This window comes from Phacochoerus africanus, chromosome 1 (assembly GCF_016906955.1).
Source record: "Phacochoerus africanus isolate WHEZ1 chromosome 1, ROS_Pafr_v1, whole genome shotgun sequence".
NCBI lineage: Eukaryota > Metazoa > Chordata > Mammalia > Artiodactyla > Suidae > Phacochoerus > Phacochoerus africanus.
Window position 1 is genome coordinate 144378390 of NC_062544.1, and position 15363 is coordinate 144393752.

The 15363-nt window shown below is 37.4% G+C and overlaps 1 protein-coding gene and 1 long non-coding RNA gene across 2 annotated transcripts in view; both read left to right on the forward strand.

Annotated features, from left to right (window-relative positions):
* The window catches only part of GRM7 (glutamate metabotropic receptor 7), an 832554-nt gene extending 825257 nt beyond the window's left edge, over positions 1-7297 (forward strand). The window contains exons 10-11 of the mRNA XM_047779652.1: positions 6509-6600; positions 7090-7297. Coding sequence (XP_047635608.1) covers positions 6509-6579 — 71 coding nt within the window. The 3' untranslated portion in view covers positions 6580-6600; positions 7090-7297. The remainder of the gene's footprint in view (positions 1-6508; positions 6601-7089) is intronic.
* Positions 7298-11285: 3988 nt separating this feature from the next.
* LOC125127099 (uncharacterized) lies at positions 11286-14037 on the forward strand. The gene is made up of 3 exons (XR_007134860.1): positions 11286-11314; positions 11422-11542; positions 13425-14037. It is a non-coding gene; the product is annotated as an uncharacterized LOC125127099 (long non-coding RNA).
* Positions 14038-15363: the final 1326 nt, after the last annotated feature.

Here is a 15363-nt window from a genome sequence, read left to right on the forward strand (position 1 = left end):
CCCTGCTCCCTTCCTCTTAGCGGATCAACTTCCTATTAGGGAACCTTCAACACCCCATTGAACTTCAGCAATATGAATGAAATTGGAATATTTGAGAACTGTATAATCATAACATCTCCACTGGAACATGAACGTGGAGAAAGTTATGATTCTTTACTAAGCAAGCCTTCTAGAAATAAAAAACACATCAAATAATGAATCAAGCTGGTAAACTTTCATCCAAGTCTATAGGCCTAGACACTACCATGCTAATGGCATCTCCATGTGGAAAAAAAATATCTATCAGATCACTGAAAAGAGGTTGGAACCTATGAGAGACAAAATATTAGAGGTGGGATTAAGGATGAAATGCCAGATTTGATGTGCTACATGGCATATCTACCACACTTGGGTAGTCTTTAGTCATCCCTGCAAATGATCACAGAGAAGATGGACATACCGACACTAGTTTGTTTTTTTTAAAGAAAGAAAATAAAAGAAAGACCATTTAATCAGAGTTAAATTCAGAGAATTCCCAGCTGCTAATTTTACTAACACTATGATGGTTAACAGTGAATTTGTAACTAAACATCTAATCTAGATTTGTTTTCCAGGAAATTGTTACTAGTTCCATGTAAAATAAGGCAGATCAACATGTTCATGATACTTCCTGCTTTAAAGTAGAAGAGGATATATGTTGGCCACTAAGTTATTCAGGACATATTATTGTTCAGTTATGAGCTGATTTTGTAGTAGCCAAAGGTTTACTGCCAAACAGAAAGTAGTTCCTATTCAAGATATTCTGAAGTAATCTCTTATGCTCTACAGCTGAGATCTTTAAAAACCAGGAAACAACTGGGTTTGATCCTGACAATTATTATACAAAGATCCATGATGCAGGCCCAATGCATTTCTAAATAGTTGACTGAATGAATGCTTGGAATACTTGAGAACAGGTACATAAGGTAACAAAGGCCCATTAACAACATCATGGCTTCACTCTGACATTTCAAGAGAAGAGACGCTGGGACAAGACGAGAGGAGAGAAAAGGATCAGACCAAGAGAAGGGAGAAACAGAACAGAAGTACATACTTCACTCTTGTGTGTTCAGAACAAATGGTCCATTTCGAGGGGGGAGGGGTGAATGGTAAATTATTGTGATTTTTGGTGTGGTATAGGAAGAGGCTTTGGCTTGAGACAGACCTGGGTTCAAATCCAAGGTGCTCCGCTTATCAGCTGTGTGGCTTTGAGAATTACTGAGCTTTTCTAAAGCTCAACATTTTCACGTATAAAATGGAAATAGTAATATCTATGTCATAAGTGTGTCAGAAAATCTCATGCATCTAGAAAACAATATGTCAATTACATATTCATTTTCTTTCATTTCTGAAAAGGCAAAAAGGTTTGCTAAAAGTACATATCAGAGTGATTGGCTACATGGATATGATGGTGCAGTTAAAAGTATACCAAATACCACAAGGTAGATGGGACAGAACAAAAAAAATATTTCTATAAGCATACACACACACACACACACACACACACACACACACGAACCACTGTATTGCTAAGTATACCTGCATAGTTATACCTCTGTAACTTTTTATTCTAGAACCCCTTGCTAGATTTGCATTTCACAAAACCCTTCCCCTGAAGATATTCCAAGAGCAATTTTGCATTTATATTGATACACATATACACACAAATTTAACTAGCTATGCCCCAAATCAGTAAGCAGAAAATATGGTCAAAATCGATATGTTTTGGAGTTCTCTTATGTCACAGTGGGTTAAGGATCCAGCATTGTCACTGTAGCAGCTTGGGTCACTGCCGTGGCACAGGTTTGATTCCTGGCCAGGAAATCTTTATATGCTGTGGGAGGAGCCAGAAAAAAAAAGTCTGTATATTTTTAAAATTAATGACCAAATTAGAAGTTTTGAATTTGGATATTTAATTTAATACTATGCACCTAAAAATACCCAACTTTTTTTACTTTTTATAATGATTTTTATTTTTTTCCATTATAGCTGATTTAGTGTTCTGTCAATTTTCTACTGTACAGCAAGGTGACCCAGTCATACATGCATATATACATTGTTTTTTCTCACATTATCATGCTCCATCATGAGTGACTAGATATAGTTCCCAGTGCTACACAGCAGGATCTCATTGCTTATCCATTCCAAAGGCTATAATTTGCATCTATTAACCCCAAATTCCCAATCCATCCCATTCCCTCCCCCTTGGCAAAAACGTGGTAATAACCAGCTTTGAAATAACATCTTTTTTTTTGTCTTTTGTCTTTTTGGGGCCACACTTGCAGCATATGGAGTTTCCCAGGCTAGGGATCTAATCAGACCTACAGCTGCCAGCCTAGGCCACAGCCACAGCAATGCCAGATCTGAGCCATGTCTGTGACCTACACCAGAGCTCATGGCAATGCCAGATCCTTAACCCACTGAGCAAGGCCAGGGATCAAACCCCCAACCTCATGGTTCCTAATCAGATTTGTTTCCACTGCACCATGATGGGAACTCCCTGAAATAACACCTTTATTGCCACTAATTTTAATGATTGGGCTCTTTCCTTGTTGACACTGTTTGGGGTATTATAATGGATGTTCAAAGGCTAATCCTAACACTGACACCAATACTAATGAAAACATGTCAGCTACCTTTTGAAATAGGCATCACACAGAATGCACTGGATGAAATATTTCTATTACTCCTCACAATAACTCTGTAGCCTAGTGATCATTTATCTCATTTTACTGAAGAATCCTAGTTGTAGGGAGATCAAGGAACAATACCAAAATCTTACACTGGTTAACAGCAGAGCTTGGACTGAAACCCAGGTCTGACTCCAAATCCATGCTTGTTGTTCTTTGCTCCTCCTCTCTTTCTCAGAACATGAGTGACATGTCATAATTCTAATGCAGAAATTACTCTCCTGGCTTCTTTGTTTAGTAATTCAGCTTGCATATATGGCATAGAATGATGTGTGGTTGCAGACTCTGGTTACATGTGTTGTGAAATGCCTTATTGCTTGCTGTGTTGTCTGCAAAGGCAGGGGTAACCTGAGCTCAAAGAAGGCTGCCCAGGTAGAGGCCTCTTCTTAATAACTCAAACATCCAACTATTACCTGTGTCACTCATGACAATTGTCCCATTTGGAATTCATTGGGTGACTTTCCTTTAAAAAAAATTCAATGGGTTTTGTCCTTGGTGATGTTTTAGTATCTACACAGAGCAAAGATAAATAGCTCAGGGAAAAAAAATGAAATTGAAAAGAGGCTTTGTCTCACAACCAATCCAAAAGATTTTTTTTTAATTATTTTAGATATCTTGGTTTTGTGTAGACACTCCCTAAAACTAACCATCAATAATTTGCCTAGATTTTTGATGAACCATAGGAGGAGATTCATGTACCTCCAAACATTGGGGTTTTTGATGACTTGGCTCTCAAAGGTCCCTAGAAAACTCTCAGACTTCACCTGCACAAAATCTGTCCAATAGAAATTTCTGTGATGATGGAAATACTCTGCACTGGCCAGTACGGTCACTGCTAGTCATATGTGGCAATTCAGCACTTGAAATATGGTTGCTTAACTGAGGAAATATACTTATAATTTTACTTCTTTTTAAATACATTTCAATATCCATCCATGGCTGTGGCTACTCTGTTGGAAAGCACAGCCAGAGATCTTAATCTCCAGGAGCTCACTCTGGGACACTCAGTCTGAGCCCATATTGAAAATACCTCCCAAGGTTTTAGCAATGATGCTGATCTGGGACAAAGTCAACTGAGTGGAATGAAATATTTGAGGTGAGACAAAAATGAAAACCTATGGTTATTCTACATGATCCCAAAGGACCCACTGATGTGGAAATAATGATATCCTAGATAACAAATATATTTGGAAAACCAGTTCATAAGAATTCAAAAATGAGCATTTATGGAGAAAGAACCTCAGTGTAAATTTGATTAATGAAAATAGACGAGACTATTTTGATGAGAGGGCATGATATTATTATATTTTATTTAAAGCCAAATATAGCTCAAATTATGTCAAATATTTGAACTTTGGAAACAGAGTCAAAAAAAAATAGGGGTTTAAATTAAGCTGTCTGGTTAAAAAGAAACAAATAAAAATAAGGATCATGTGCTTGGAGAAGGCATATGTCTTTCCAAAAGGAAAAATTCTATCTCTTCTTCTCTGAGGGAGTGCATCTGGGAGGAAGTTGGATTTGTAGAATGAGCTACAAAGTTAATAATGGAAAATAAATGCCCCTGTATTCATTATTTCTCTAAAACACTTATTCTCAATGTATTTCAATCTTTAGTGTTTTCATTTTTAACAACTCTGCTCCATCATTGCAGTTGCCATCTGGTTCATGCTTGCTTCTGCCTATTCAACTCCACACTGAAACTACATGTCCACATGAAAAAAAAAAATGATTTGCTTATTGGCTTAATAACGGGCAGAGATTAAACCTGCCCCAGCACTGCTTGATATTTTTCCCCAAGAATTTCAATGTTCCTCTTAGGTTACTCTTCAGCTCAAATTCCATTGTTTGAAAGAAAAAAAAATTCCTTCTGTATGGATTCAAAAAAAAAGAAAATCTTCTCAAAATCTTAATGTATCTGTGTGCTACTAACATATTGGATATTCAGAGTTAAACCAAAATTGTTGGTTATTGCATGCAGATTGAAAAACATAAGGGGTATAAGAGTGTAACTTAGTGACTTACTGTACTTTTATTTATACAAAACAATGTTTCTGTAGTATAGGATTGGAAATGCCTGACCTAATGTGTATAGTTTTAAATCTGGCCATGATGATGCCTCCTCAAAATTCCTTTTCCAAGAAGAATGGCGCTTTAAGCTCTGGTTCTTACACCTGTTTCCTGAATTTGGCATATTTCCCCATATTTTCTATTGCTGACCTGACAGGTGTATGTTTATTACAAACTTGAAGATGCCAAGTAAACAGGAGAACTTGGTTTTTGGCTTATCCATGGCCACAAGACTTTGTCCAGTTGAATGGATAATTTTAACTTAGGCAGCACAGCTTTATTAGCATGTGGCTAGGAATTTGCTCATTTCCTCACCTAGACTGGTCAGAACCAGAGATGTTCTGTAAATTATCCTCTAGTAAGATGCTTTCCTGGAATTCCCGTTGTGGCTCAGTGGGTTCTGAACAAGACTAGTATCTATGGCGTCACTCTATGGGTTAAGGATCTGACATTGTTGTGAGCTATGGTGTAGACTACAGATGTGGCTCAGATCTGGTGTTGCCGTAGCTGTGGCATAGGTTGGCACCTGCAGCTCCAAGTCGACCCCAAGCCTGGGAATTTCCTTATACCACAGGTGTGTATGTAAAAAGTAAATAATAATAATAATAATAATAATAATAATAATAATAATAATAATAAATGTTTTCCTTGTAAAGGATCACAGTGTACAGTGATGAGAAGCCCTAAGCTACTTGGTCCTAAACTGCCTTCCATTTCCTCAGCCAGTGCTCTCAGGCAGTGCAGAGAAACTGCTCAAGTACCCTAACTGGTTATAGGTTGTTTAATCTGGAGCTTGAGTAGAAACTACAGCTTGCAGGCAGATGCACAGCTTGGGATATGCCCCTTTTTTGAATACGGGGCCATAGGACTGATAAACTGACCCTGAGGGAGGGGCTGGACACACTATGTAAAAGTAGTTTTAAGACAAGGATCATATTGTACGGTGAAGCATATTTAGAAGAATGACCATTTACATCTAAAATAAGATTTAAAAAAATATGTTTGTATTCTGCTGCTATTTTATTATAATTTTGCATCTACTGTAAGGAAAATATATAAATAAAAAACTTGTGCTGTTCTCAAAGAAGGCAAATATTATCTAGACTATTAGAACTGTCAAGATAAGAAGGCATTTCATTTAAAAGTAAACAAACAAACACACACAGACAAAAAAAAAAAAAAACTGCTAGAAAATGGATGTGGGCACCAAGTCCTACACATGTAATATTGCCTAGAAAATTCTGGAACACACTCATGAGCTGTGTCAGTTTTTCATGGTTTTTGTTTGGTTTTGGTTTGCTTTGCTTCTTCATATGTTTGGATCCCTGACATTCTCAACGTTACGTTATTTGTTTCATCCTTCTGGACTAATCATGCAGGCTGGTCAGCATGAATGGACTAGGCTGAGAAAAAAAATGAGATGGAAACAGATAGAAAAAAATGTTCTGACCAGAAAGATACATTATTTTGGAGCTGGTTCCCTCACCTGTTCCAATTCGAACATGTAAAACCCAACTACCCTAAACCAACAGGCACCTATACTCCCATGTTCAGAGGTACCTGAATTGCAGTCAACTGGTCTACCAAATACTACTGAATAGATTGAAAGAATGAGCATAATAATGTCTGTGGTCTCTATCGCAGCCTCTTCTCCAAAAGGAAAAAAAAGAGTAAAATGGAATATTGTGTGCACATTCATTTTATACATACCTATATATTTACTTTTCCTGTAGACTGTATACCACCAGTAAGAAAGAGTGTACAAAAGTCTGTTACTTGGTACACTATCCCACCAACAGTATAGCTATTGCCTGCTTTCCAAAAGGTAAGAAACAATCTAATTTTTATTTATTTGTGTGTTCTTGTCTTCACTGAGAATCAGAGATGCTTCCATGAAAACTGTGCATGATTACCTAGAAATCTATGTATATGAAGAAACACATTTTCAATGATGATTTGTTGCTAAGCATAAGGCAGAAGGCTGCTGTGGCTTACATGCCTGGTTTATTTTCTGGAGAACATGTATATGGGTTTGTACACATTTATCTTTCTTGAATAAGTAACCAATAATGGCAGAATTGGTGCTTGTAACTCTAAAATTCTCAATGCTGAGAGTTTATATTTAAATGTGTTCACACTTTGGTTTTAGAAGGTAATGTGGAAAACTTAAAGGGAGAAAAGGGGATGTTTTAGTAAAAATGTTTGTTTGATTTTTTTTTATTAAATACATCCCCAAAAATGTATTCATTCAAAAAGAAAAAAAAAAATGGCCCTACCATCTTAAACCCAAATTGGTGTGGTTCCTTCTTTGCAGCAAAAACATAGAAAAGGTTTGCTGGCTGATCTTGATAATGTGTTGAAGATTATTTGTGGCTCAAAGTTCTGCCTTGGAGAAACACTGAACCAACTTCACTTATTTCAGAAAACAAGAAAAGTTTCATTGAAAGGCCTGAAGAGTCTAAAGATACATTTCAATATTAGTCAAATCCAAGAATTACCAATAAATAGCAAGGGTAAACTAATATCTTATGGTGAGTTGTTTGTTGTGTGAATGGGGTATGGGAATGGGCTGCCATTAGAGTTATAATTTATTCAACATAGATGCTGACAAATCACTGAATTCCCACTAAAGAATATAAGCTATGAAATAATAATCACAGCAGCAGTAGGAGTAATAGTGGTACCTTCCTGTTTCAGCCTAAGCAGCATTAGACTGGAAAATGACACTTCCTTTGGCAAACATCCTTGTCCACCTGGAGTCAGGACATTCTAAATTATGGGAAAATAAACAGTAGAAAATGTGGAGTAGAGTTATTAAAATCACGGGGTGGCTTTGATTTAAAGTTTCTCTTTGATTTCCTTTAAACCTCATATTATGTTTATAAATTAATAGAAAGGTTTCTCCCTAGGGAGATTACAAGAAAGACAGCAGAAATGTCTTCTCCTTGGGGAGGGAGGAAATATTGCTCCATAATGTGGGCTAGTCTTTCTCTTTCCTAATGTGGAATTTTTATCAGATTATTGCTATGTTTCTTTCCATCTTTGTTTTTATAATGGTATTCTAAATAAAAATAATATTTTGCTTTTTTTTCTTTTCAATCCATTTAGAAATGTAAGACAGGAGAAGAGTACTTTCAAAGAGTAATTACATTTCCTGTTGATTTTAGATGGATGCCAGCAACTCTGTCTTTACTTTCAGATGTATTGTTCACATAGCTATTTCCTTTTGCCATATCAACATGATTTGTCCTAGTTTTTAAATAGGCCATTCTTTTGTCCCAGTGAATATATAACTGTATTCCAGTGAGATTTCAAATTTTTGCAGTACAACTGCTTGTCAAAACACTGCAGCTCATCACTTTAATAGTCCTTTTACATGACACTGCCTGAGAATAAATGAAAAGGAAGTTTCCCTGGGTAAAAAATGATAGATTTAATCTCAATCCATTAAAAATTCTCTGGAGCTCCATTCTAAGTTGATCCTTTTTTGTTTAAAGGGTGCAAGATGAAAATGTTTTAAGTTAACCTTCCAGTTAAAAGAGAACTTTTAGAAGGTGTTGCTTAGAAATAAACTTTTTATTAGGATTTACTTGTTTCAATGATTTGGATTAAGTGTTCTACTTTTCTGCCAATTTAAAAGTGGCTCATAAATTAATGATAAACACCTTATACAGGCATATGAAAATAACTGGGAGTGGAAGTTGGTCTAAGTTACAGGTATTTAAAGAGAGGAGTGTAGCACCATGTTGAGGTTAGAGTGAGACTTAAGAGCTTAAAAGAACAGTGAAAGAAGGTACCTCACGTTGTGTGTTCAAATCCATTTCTATGTAGTTGTTTTCAGGGACAAAAAAAAAACAGTAAAGAAATATCTAAGGAATCAAGAGTGAATTTCTGTACACCTGAGTGTGAAACATCAATGTCAGACACCATGCCCAACAATGGCAGATGATATTGAGCAAATCAAAATCTGTTTTTTTTTTTTTTTGGTTAAAGGAAGCAGGTTCAAATTCAGACAGAACAAAATCTATCCTGGTTTGAAAACACATTTCTTATACCTCACTCAACTTTGACAGATGCAATAGGCCAGATATATTGACTTGAGATCAGCACTGTCTGCATTTTTTTCTGAATATTTTGAAATTCTGCAATGCTGTCAATAATATCCACATAATTACATACATTTTAAATTGCAATTAAGCAAAAAACAAATAAAAAAGAAACAAAAACACACAAAAATATCAAAAAAACCCCCTCACGATTAATCTGGCATCAACACCAGATCTAGAAACAGATTTTGTTAGGAGGTAAATTTTCATTTCACAGGATGGGTTAGCGGAACTGAGTCTTAATTTTTTCCAAGTATGTTGTTCTGAGCAAATGCATTGGTTATAATAGCATGAACATTTCACTAATATATTACATGGTATTATAAAAAGTGAATAATATCTTGTTTCTTATTATTACTACAATAGGATTATTTTTCAAGTTTTTGAGACTGTACAGTCTAAGTTTTTTTTTTATGTTTTGAGACTCCCCCTCCTCTTTGACATTCAAAGTAATAACCTTTAGTTAACAGGAGAATCCCTCAATTTAAATTCCATTTTGAAACACTCTATAAGTATAGCTTAGCAAAGAATATATGTTTCCTGACCTTTGGCATGGAATCACCTTAGAAATAAATGCTGCTATAAATCTTACTGGCATATTTCTTTCTGTCTAAGAGCTCTGTGAAACACCATTATTTCTCTCATCAGGATTTGATCTCAGCATCCTCAAAAAACCAATTAATATTTGCCCTCTCTGTTCTGCAACTTTGGTTCAACTTAAAGAATGGGATGAAAGTTGGCATGGCTGGGATGTCTCTTGGCTCTTAGCATCAAAAGAACATACACAACATTCCCCAGTGTCAGGAAAACAATATCAAGTTTTATATGAGAGCATGGCACCACACCATGGGCCAGGATCTATGAAACTCAAGAGTATTTTTAAGTTGAGCCAATCAAAGAAATGTATGTTGAGCACTGCTTCTCTGAGTCAGCCCTGAACTGACTAGGAATAGGAGACAGAAGTGAACAGCACCCTCAGGGACCCCCGATCTAAGAGAGAACTCACAGGTAAGCAATTTGAATTCAGAGTGACAGGGGCTCTTAGGGGAGGCAGTAGCAGTGAGCTCTGTGTGGAGAGCATCACCCAGGGGCTTGCATTTGAGCTGCTCTTAAAAGATGAAGGACACTAGGAATCCATAAAGAAAAGGCTAGAGGCAGGAAACAAGTAAGCACAAAGAAGCTGGAATACAGAAAATTGTGCTATGTCCTGGGACTGGAAAGCAGTCCTGTGAGGCTGGCATGTTGTATTTTGAGGCAGATAGTTTTGGAGGATGATATGCAGGAAGCAGCCTAAGTGCGGAGGGATCAAGTTGCCTTTATCTCTGTGCCCTGAGCACAGGGCCTGCAAATATTAGGGTCTTAGAAAATGGCCATGTCATGAATAAAGTGCAATACCTCACATACCAAAGGTTCCTAGCATCACCTGGGATGTAGTAGGTACATAGTAAATATCTACTAAATGAGTAATTATTAATTAATAATAAAAAACACCAAGTCTACAGCCTCAGCAAGCAGAATTGTGTTCTTCCTGGTAAAATCTGTCAAGTCACAAAAAAGATAGTGTTTTATCCAGATATCAAAGGTTTCCATAGTTATCCATAAAAACTAGAGTTCCCATCATGGCTCAGCCATTAATGAACCCAACTGGCATCCATGAGGATACGGGTTCGATCCATGGCCTTGCTTGGTGGGTTAAGGATCCAGCATTGCTGTGAGCTGTTGTGTAGGTCACAGATGTTGCTCAGATCCTGCATTGCTGTAGCTCTGGCAGAGGCCAGCAGCTACAGCTCCAACTGGACCCCAACCCTGGGAACCTCCATATGCCCATGTGTAAGGCCCTAAAAAGACAAAAAAAAAAAAAACCCACTACGTCTTTATGGATAACTCTTAAAACTGACAGTGCTACCTTTTCATTTGTGTAACTGATGCCTCTTTTCATAAACTAAAGTCACAGATAAAACCAACAAAGTTGGTAGTTGCCTATGTATTTCTTTTTATGTACTACAGAGACCCAGTTTGCATTCAAAGGGCTCCTGAACTTCCAAGTCACCTTTGGAAATGAATTTTAAGTCCATACGTTAAATGGTTATAGGTTTGAATTTGGTAAAAACAGAAACATCAACAATCAGCTTAGTGGTTTTATGATTATTAAGTGCATTTTCTTAGAGACTGGCATTCAGGACAAATTTTACTTCTTGGGCCCCCAGTTTCAATTGCATTTGAAAAGAAAACAGCCTGTCTCCTACACCAAGGTCAGTTAATCTCTACAATCTTTCTTCCTCCCAATTACTGTGAATGAGCATCTTCTCAGGACTTCAGTGATGGTGATTCTGGTTTCTGCCTATTAAAGAAGTGTCTCAGCTTCACAGATTTTTTTTGTCCATACAATGGAACATGGATGCATTTTAAATTAACTTTCTCTAAGAATCAAAGGTAATCATTATTTCTCTTTATAATCCACATGAATATTCTCATTATTTGTTTTTCTTTTCAAGTTTAAGATTAGTTTTGAATTCCTTTTATATTTCTGTTCTTTTCAGAATAACCTCTAGAGACCCCAGCTTGCTCAAAGAGGATTGAAGAAATGACCCCAAGTCCTGTTCTTGACAAGCTGACCCAAACATTTAGAAGAAGACAGCAGGAATCAGCCATCAACTTTCTGTAAGTTGTGGTCAAAGTATCAGTTATGACCTTGAGTGTGTTGTTTCTTTTTTCCCACCAAGAATAAGGAAAAGAGGACCAGGGTTGACACTCTGGGTGGCATAAGGTTCATCACCTCCTGGACTTCTGTGATCTTGAATAAGTCATGTCCTTTGTAACACTGAGTTTCCTCTTGTGTAAAATGGGAGGAAGCTTTCCTTGATGGGCTACCTTGGAGATGGCATGGAATCTTGTACATGAAAGCCCTCCTTTATAAAGTCAGTATTGCTAGTCCCTGATCATCTGCTTTATTGTAATTGGCCTTCCTTTCCCTGCTTCGTTTGTGGTTATATCTTTCCCTTTATTATGAACCACCAGAGTTGGAAAGAATGGCATCTAGATTGCGTATGGAGTCAGGAAACTTTTCTTTAGGTACAAAAAGCTCTGTTTTTGAGATAGGTTACAGTGGTCATTTGATGGGTCATTAATAATCTTTGGGCTTGGTGAAATCGACAGAGAAGGCTATAAGTCACTCCACAAGGTTGCAGTGGGACAGCTAGGCTCATAGGACCTGATGTATGAACTACTCCATGTGATTAACTTTGACAGGTAACTTCAGGCCAGCTGGCAAGCTGAAGACAATTTTAAGTACAAATAATAGTTCTAGGTATGCCGTGAGTGATAGAATAATGGTTGTGTGGAACAGAGTCCTTTAATCTTCCCCTGTGTAAAGAAATCTGGTTTCCCTTTAAGGCCAGGATATCACAACAAAATCATCTAACAAGATATCTCACATCTTCATTTTATCAAGCCTATATCAAATAGAGAACTGACCCCCAGGGCCAGGCTCATTCATCTCAGGCTGCAAAGGGCCTAGCATGGTGCCTCACAGCAATTTAGTAATAACAACAATAGTATCAGTTATGATGATGGATACAATTGCACCATATTCATCCCAATGGCTACAGATTTACGAAGCACTCAGTCATCCACTGAGATAGGTCTTATTGTCCTGCTTAACAGATGATGAAACTGAGGCTCAGAATAGTGAAGCAAGTTCCCAGTTATATACACACCAATGAGTGGATGCCTGATCTTAGAATTCCTGGCCAGAGTTCTTTCTAATAAACATTTCTAAAGTTGAGTGGAGTAGGACAAAGAGTTTTCAGATGACATAATCTCTCAATGAGTATTTTTTTTTTTCTCATTGGTTGATTCTGTAGATCCTCAACTTCCTGAGGATGAGAGAGGCCCTTTAGGGAAGATATCATAATCTGTTTTCAGGGCCATTTTGTAATAAGATGTGTTCTCTTCTTTTTCTTAATGGTACTGCAAATGTCAAGGCTATTGATGTGATTTCACCTACTATTGGATTCTTTTGGTGTTCTGAAATAATTAATCATTATTGCTCTTACCCTAATGTGGCCTTCAAGATCGAGAAATGTTTCACTCTTGAGAACACATTGAAATCCAATGAAAAACATGGACATCCTGGGCAGAGAGTCATCCTATATTGATGATGCTAACCCTGCATAATGTGGTTGAGTTTGGCATGGGGACCTAAGCAAAGGAAATTAAACTCTGGAAAGGGTTTTCAAGCATTAAAACATGGCACTTTCCTTTGCACATACACCATGGCTTCATGAGCTGCACCTCCTCTCCCTGCTTTGGCAAAGCAAAGCTCTCCAAAGAAACTGGACACCAGGGACCTTATTATCTATGTTAGCATAAAATTTGGTAACATTGGCCTCTTAGGGTTAGCATGGAAAATGCTAGCTTTTCACTCTAGGAGCTTAATTCCTCTCTCCCTGGTTTTTGTCATATTTGCAAATTTCATTTGCATCTTCCTTTCCCATGGTTTTCCAAAGTCCAGACTGAGACTGGAGCTGTTGTTTCCATTCAGGTGAAAAGTACAACCACAACTGACCATCTGCACTGGCATACAGTCAGGCGATTGGCCAAGGCAAGTATCCTTTGCATCCTTCTGAGTATCCTGAGGAAGCTTTGCTACCCAGCCTACCAATGAGTTTAATGAATAGAGGAGACTTTGTCCAGGTTCCAGGACAATCTCAAGTCCTAAGTGGTCCTCATCACACACTAACAGTGTCCTCTTGATCTTCCAAAATAAGGAAACATGATAGGAAAGGGGTCTGCAGATCTTGGCCCATGAGAACCTTCTCTAAGGGCTTTATGTAGAGGAGACATCAATGCCATCAAATGGGGGAGCCATCCCTACTGTGAACTACTATGATTTATTCCTGAGGAAGCCAGTCTCTTCCTGGGGGCTGGATACTCAATGGTGTCACCTACCCAACTCCCATATAAAGAAAAAGAAATGACAATAGGGAATCAGCACTTGAGGTGCCATTACTTAAGTCAAGCAAGCAAAATTCTCACTGTCTGGAAAAGACCATCTCTCTGTGCCTCAGTTTCCTCATCCGTAACATATATCTTCATATGACAGTGGTAAGAAATAAATAAAAATGAGTATCTGTTCAAATGTTAGCCATCGGTGTTAGTACATCACATGAAATTAACTGATTTTTCTCTGTGTCTTTCCTCTAGGAAACAATTTGGAGATTCCAATCTGATCCTCTCCCATGTGATCCCTTGTACCCATTCTCTTTCTGTACCACACACAATAAACTTGGAGAATGTCAAGTAATCCATGTGTTTCTGATTTGTGTCTTGAAAAACCTGTATGATTATTCAGACTGAAGTATCAATACACCCTTTCCCTTATTGTCAACCTATTGGTTATTGCCCATTTTGTAAGCAACAGTGCCTTAAAGCCAAAATTGCACAGCACTATCAAAAGAGTTACCAGAGAAATCACATTTCAATGCACTTAGCTTTAGTTTCATTATGCAACACTAATTTCCTGAGTTTAAGCATAAACCCAAGATGGTCACCATTATGGCAATTTTTCCATTACCTTATTACTACCTGTTAGTATTCAGATACTTAAAAATATACCAAAGGCCAATTTTTAAATATCCTTCTCATGGCAGACACCTTGCCCATGAGAAATCTGAAATGCATTTGAGTTTATTCTTCTGTCTAATTTAAATATTTTATTCTCTATTGAAATGTCATCTGTATTTAAAAATCTTCCCCAGGAATTCTGATTCACATCCAGGTTTAGGAACCTTTTTTTTTATCCTTTCTGATAATCAGCACATGCAATATGGCATTGGTGTGATGGTAATAGTTATATAGCAGAGTGTTTTCCAGAATATTAAAGAGACTAATTTACAAAAATCATTCAGGTATGTATCACACCAGCAGTATTCACCATGTTGCCAAGAAGTCATCCTGAGCTGTCTGCTAGCACAGTGAGAAGCTATTTCAAGGTCTCTTCTCAAGAGACTCCCAGGCTGGTAGTGCAAACTAAATCAAGATGAAGCTAATTGCTGAGCTCTATTACTAGAGCAGAAAATATTGCACCATCTTTGTTTAAGACTGAATCTCCATGACAACACCAGTTAAGAGGCTGGGCTAATATTCTTCCTTTCCTTACTTATAGAGCCACAAGTCATAGCCTTTTGTGGGCAAAATGAGTTGATACATCCTTAGGCAACCATTTCAAGCTCCTTGGAAGGGCAACTCTGAATTGTTTATCCAGGAAGTCCTCAAAGGGATTACTGTTTTCAAACTTCTGTTGATGATTTTCATGCTTTCCTGCCCAATGAGGTACTGAGGACTGTCAGAATAACCATTGCTCCAATTACCACTGCTATTAAAAATTCACTGTGATTTTAGAAAGAGGCAAACTTGTGCACAGGTTAAGACGGAGGGTTAACTTGTGCACCAGGTCTTAGCACTTAGTCCTGGGTGCTAAG